This window comes from Platichthys flesus, chromosome 8, assembly GCF_949316205.1.
Source record: "Platichthys flesus chromosome 8, fPlaFle2.1, whole genome shotgun sequence".
NCBI classification, from domain to species: Eukaryota; Metazoa; Chordata; class Actinopteri; order Pleuronectiformes; family Pleuronectidae; genus Platichthys; species Platichthys flesus.
In genome coordinates this window covers 18,201,544-18,207,543 of record NC_084952.1, presented here as the reverse complement: position 1 = coordinate 18,207,543, position 6,000 = coordinate 18,201,544, and the positions used below count along the sequence as shown (strand labels likewise).

General features: G+C 48.6%; 1 protein-coding gene across 1 annotated transcript in view; it reads right to left on the bottom strand.

Moving 5' to 3' along the window:
• Positions 1 to 1,658: 1,658 nt before the first annotated feature.
• The window catches only part of efnb1 (ephrin-B1), a 55,723-nt gene continuing 51,381 nt past the window's right edge, over positions 1,659 to 6,000 (bottom strand). Inside the window, exon 5 of the mRNA XM_062394147.1 lies at positions 1,659 to 3,744. Coding sequence (XP_062250131.1) covers positions 3,353 to 3,744 — 392 coding nt within the window. The 3' untranslated portion in view covers positions 1,659 to 3,352. The remainder of the gene's footprint in view (positions 3,745 to 6,000) is intronic.

Here is a 6,000-nt window from a genome sequence, read left to right as displayed (position 1 = left end):
TTGTTACATCTCATAATGGAGTGGAAGGTGTGGGTATAGCTCAAAGGCAGTGGAATAACACAGTCTTCATATGCAGAGTTGGGTGCTTGTCTCCAACAGGGAAAGGAGCTCTTATCATTATCATGACTTCTCCATTTCAAAGCTGCTTCAGTCCTGAACAGTTTGTGAGCAGCTAGGATCCTGTTGAATGGCGATGTTAAAACTCTGAACCCCCGGGTTTTTGTGTTTTTCTCTTTTTTTTCCTATAACACGTGTGGTAACAAAGACTTTTTTGACAATACTGGACACTGCAAATCAAAAGACAGCTTGTGTGTCCGCTGCAATAATCGGTTTTAACCCTAAAAGAAAATGAAATCAATTCATATTGCAAACAGAGACAAAAATGCAAGGATTCATACAAAACACACTTTTAAAAAGACAGCTATTTACAAACATCCTCCATTACAAAAATCTAATCTTAAATTTGTATTATGAGCAGTGTTCAGGTGAAATTACATCTTAAATTGGGCTCTATCCATATATTTACATTTCTCAGATATCTCCTCTTGGGTTTGTTTTCTTCTACCCCCCAAATTTGAACGACGTGAAGTGGTCACGAGAATGAATGAAAATGAGATATGGTTTGTGGTAATTTGGTAATGACTCCCTTGGCTGGTTTAGGTGAATGGATGCGCATCGGCCCGAAACAAAAATATGTGATCTGGATGTGTTTCACAGAGGGGCCGCTGAGGGCTGCATGCTGAGTTAAAACACAGGGCCGCGAAAAGCACGAGCATCTGCTTAGGTTGTTAACTCCAAGGTTAACGACACGAGAAAAGCTATCGGAGTCTTCCCCGAGTCTTCAGGCTGGGCTGCTCTTTTTTCTATCCCAGCAGTGTGTGTCTGCGGATGGCAATAGTTTGTGGCAGCGGATGATAGGCCCCCCCATCCGCCCGGTGAGTAAACACTCACCGGCAGTGCGACCGTTTGACTGGAGATAAAAACCTGGACCCGTCAGTCTCGGTGTGTCGGCGCGCGTGTGTGTGTGCACATGGGCATCAAACGTCAGCTCGCGTCTGCATGCTGAGGAATGGCCGCTCTTATCTCCCCCTGCTCTCCTCTCACACATCATTAGGCGGGACTGCGGCGCTCCGCACTCTGGCAGCCACACTGTCGGAGAGCGCTCCACCTTCCAGGCCCCGAAACAAGTGTGTTCAGCGGCGGGACCACAGAAGCTTCCACACACACACACACACACAAACACACACACACACACACATACACCTACACACACACACGTGGAGGGAGCAACTGCGAATTTAAGCACATGTAAGCACATGTAGAAGCACCTAGATGTTCACACAGACAGATTCAATCACCTGCCGTCCCCCACCTCCACTTCCCCCCCCCCCCACCTAAAAGGGGAGCTTTTAGTGTGCACACCTCCGGCTGCAGTAAATCCTGCCTCGGTGCCGCTGCCCTGGGCTGTGTGATAGCTGAGCTGCAGTTCCCTCGCCCGGCTGAACACCTTGACTGAGGAATATTGTGCACAGCATTTTCCATTCACAGCACAACTGGTGAGAGGATGAAAAAAAAAAGAGAAAAAGATAATAAAGAATGTTAAACTACCCCCCCACCCGCCCCCACCCCCTCCACCCCACCTCCCACTCCCACTGCCATCTTCCCTCTCTGGTTAAAGCCAAGTCACAGGAACATTTTCTCCTCATCCCCCCCTCTCTCCCTCTCTCCCTCTCTCTCTCACTCTCTCTTTCCTCCCCGGCTGGTGAGTGTGGGCACTGGAGATGGCACATAGATTAGTCACATGCTGGCGACACCACTGACTGCACACTCCACTGACTCATCTACAGATGGCAGCCAATTGGCATCTGACAACAATGCATCTCGATGTTCCGCCGCGGCTCGCCATCCAACTTTATATATAGGGCATCCTTACCTATGTAGGCCAGCCAATCAGCGCCGAGCACCCAGCCTACGTCCCACCATCGCCTAGCAGCAGGCATGCGGCGAACCATTTGATCCTAACACTGTAGCACCAGAAGCCGGAACAAACAAATATCAACCTGCCTGCTATTTTTTTTTTTTTTTCAAAGCCTGAAAGCTCATCAGACACACACACGCGAAAAAAGGGAAAACCTTCAGTTGACGCCAGCCGGAGCGTTAGATCGGTGTTGTGAGATCTCGGGCATGTCTGTCTCTTCAGAGTGTTAGTCTGTCCGTCTTGTTTTTGAAGCGCACGATACAGTAACTTACAGTTTTACCCCTAAGCCAATAAGTCTGCCCGGATACTAGACTGGTCTAGACATGTCAAACACACACACACACACACACACACATATACTCCCAGGGGACACAGATACACACACAAGTAGGTCATAAATACCAGGGCAATGGTAAAGCTCACATCAGACCAGTGGAGAGGGTAGTATTCCCAGGAGCACACACATGTACAAATACTAATATACACGTACATGTACACACCTCGACTTCAACAGTCCAGTTCAAGGTCATTCTTTTGGGGGAGGAAAAAGATTGAATGCAATGGATGACGTGGGTGAGTGAGGAGATGGGGGGTAATAACGCTGATCTATTCAACTCTATACATTGTGCACTGGTAGGAAAAGTCTAACAAAATACAACTGCTTTGTGAACTGACGCAGGGTTCGAGGAAATCCTCCATCAAAAATAGTAAGTAAGGCAAACATCAGAGGTGCGAAGGGAGAGGAACACATTATTTCACACACTGTGTCTGATACCTGAGCTATCTGGAGAGTTTCCTGGTCCAGCGCGGAGCCCTGACTAACACACACACACACGTTCACACACACATTTTATGCTTGCACACACAAACTGCAGGCTGAGTGGCGTTTGGGGCCTGTGTCTGCCCGTTCCTGGCTATGTGTGCTCGGGTGGTGTGTTTAATTGGGTGTAGCACAGACTGTACTTCAGGGAACTGAGATAAGTTATATCCTGCCCATTAAAGGGGACAGCAAACTAGGAAGCTAAAGTTCCATCTGTTGGTTTTGCTCCAGCCCTGCCCCCCTGTTGGCGCACAGCAGGGAGACGTAGAAGTCGGGAGGTGAAGGGAGGAGGAGGAGGAGGAGGAGGAAGAGGCGGGTGGGGATTTTCAGACAACCCAAACAAAACAGAATAAACCTCTCATCAGTCAGCTCACAACCCCGCTGGTTACTGGTCAGTGCGTGTCTCTCCAGATTTGTGCAGCAGGTGGTAGAAATAACAGGGGCTTGCAGAAGCATCAAGTCCCCAGAATGCAAAGGAAGGTGTTCTTCCCAGGAACATAAATCAAGCGCTCCTCCTTTCTCTCTCCTGGCTGTCGCGGGCTGTGCGGAGCCTGTCAGACTTTGTAGTAGATGTTGGCGGGGCTCTGCGGGGGCATCTCCTGGACAATGTAGACGGGGTGGCCATAGTCGCCGCTCACCTTCTCGTAGTGAGGGCAGTAGTTGTTCTCTGTCCGCAGCGGAATGATGATGTCGCTGGGCTCAGTGCCAGCTGTGCCCCCGGGCATCTTGGGATTGGACAGCGTGCTGAGCGACAGCGCCGAGGGGCGGGGCTGGGAGTGGGCGTTTTTCCTAGCCCGCTTGCGCATCTTGATGAGCAGGATGACGAGGAGGAGGATGAGCAGGAGGAAGATGATGCAGCCCGCGCCAATGGCGAGGAACAGGCCCATCTTGGATCCGAAGATGCTGTCCGAGTTGGACGAGGAACCCTGGTCCTGATTCATGGTGTCTGGAGAGAGAAATAAAAAGATCCAGGGGTTAGGGACCGCGTATGAGTTATAATGGGGGAAGGGAGGGTCAGAGCGGCGGGGGTGGGGGGGGGGGGGGGGGGGGATATCGTCAATTTATTTCTTCTAAAAGGAAGAGTCATCCAACTTTTGTGAGACCGGGAGAACGTCTTTCTTCTCCCCATATTTCTATTTTATATCTCTGAGATTTATTACATGACAAAAAACCTCAAATAGGTACATCACTGTGATGGTTTTCACGTGTGCCATGAAGCTCCAGTTTGCCATATGTAGACAACATGGGCCGGGATACAAAAGCCCTGCAGCAGCATCGCCTGTTCTCGTTTCGCTCATTTGGCAACTATTAAAACAGTTTACTTAGCAGCTCTACATTTGCAAATGGAACGTGAATGAACTGTCACCATTTGTTTGAATAAATAATTTACTTTGAAACATTGCCAGAGAGTGCACTGGACGGTCCAACAAAAACATTTTCCGATCCCTGGGGATGTCCTTTGGTTTTCATGGAATAAAACAGAAGATTTATCAACAGCCTTTCCGGCAACAGTAATTTCCATGCAGTTCCTGGAGACTTCTAAACAATCAGGAGGATAACAACATTTACAGCTTGTTAGCCCTGACATATCTAGACCTTACTGACGTGGTACTGAATCAACTCTGATCACAGCCCTGTTTGTTGTTTGCTCCGTGCGACTCAACAGTCACATTGATGTAAATCTAATTGAATCAGCTCAATCAAAATAGCCTCCGAATGAAATCTGCAGTCGTCACTCAGCATAGCGAAGATTCCTGCTCCGATAGAGACTCAACCCGCGGCATGTCTTTCTGGACATGTCGGGGCCACGCTCGGGCAAAAGCCAAGTGAGATATGAAGGGTGGAAAAAAAAAAGAAAAGAAAATGAGGACGGCATATCGGAACATCTGATTTTATTTATCCCTTTTGTCTGAAGGGTTTCAGGATGGGGGGGGGGGGGGGGGGTTGACTGGATGGGAAAGAGAATGACTCCTCCAGTGACTGAAATCCGAGAAGAAGCAAATCTGTTTTCCATGTATGCATGCAGCTGCTGCCAAAAGGGCAGGAACCCCCCCCACACACACCCCACCTCCTGCCAGCACCACCTCTTTACTGTCCATGACCCCTCCACCACCACCACCCCCACCCCTCACACACACACACACACGCACACAAAAGCCTCATTCCTCCAGAGACCAGCCTCCCCACTAATGACTGTGTCTCCGCACTCCGCTGACCACTCTGCACTTAACCATTTCTTGAGGGGGGGGGGGGGGGGGGACTCTGCGCCTCACGTCTTATCACAGCCGTAATGACATCACTGAAAGCTACCGATTCCAGTCTTATCGGTGAAATCAGAGGCGCGAGGAATTCTCGTACAATCTGGCTGGAGAGAGGATGTCAGAAATCTCATTCCTGAAATATCAGCCCCCTCAAAAAAAAAGAGAGAAAGACGCGTCCTTCATTCCACCCTCCACTCCTTCACTTGACATAATCATTGATCTAACAATGGTAGACAGGTAAAAGCCTGAGAATACGGGGAGGGAAAGTGACATTTGGAAATCTTTTTATAGAGGAAACTAATGTCAAATAAGCAATTATTAAATGAGGACGGCTTATCACATTGACACAGGCAGAACGGTCTGTACTGGGAGGAAGTTTGCGGCACACAAAGTTGTGGAGTAAGTCGAAAAGTTAGTGTGGGGAGTGAATTAAGAGAAAAAAAAGGGAGAAGTTGCTCCTCTTGTGGGAAGCAGCTCTGAAAGGTGCCGGTGAAAACAGGAAGCAAAGGCAGGGCCCAGAGCCTCCAGCGAGGCGGAGGTGACTCCTTCACTTATCTCCGCTTTGAATCCTCATCGATCTGCAATTCTAATGAGGTTTAAAAGCGATATTTTATAAAGCGATATAACTGCACGTGTCCTTTGGGAACAGAACAGCCTCTGTGTACAGTATAAATAAGTAAAGTGAGTCAGGGTGAGCTGTGTTTGTTTTGGGTGTGGTTGCAGATTGTTTAACTGCAAACCCCATTTTGTTGAGTGTTATTTTATTCTGTACAGCGTTGTTGTTTTTTACACCCATTCACGCACGTTGACCCACAGCAATCAAAAGAAACGCCCCGGGCATGAAAGAGCCACATGAGAGAATGCTTACTTTGGGTGAGTCAACTGTGATTTATATTTTCTCCTTTTCAGCTTAATGGGATTAATTATTAGCGGAACCCTTG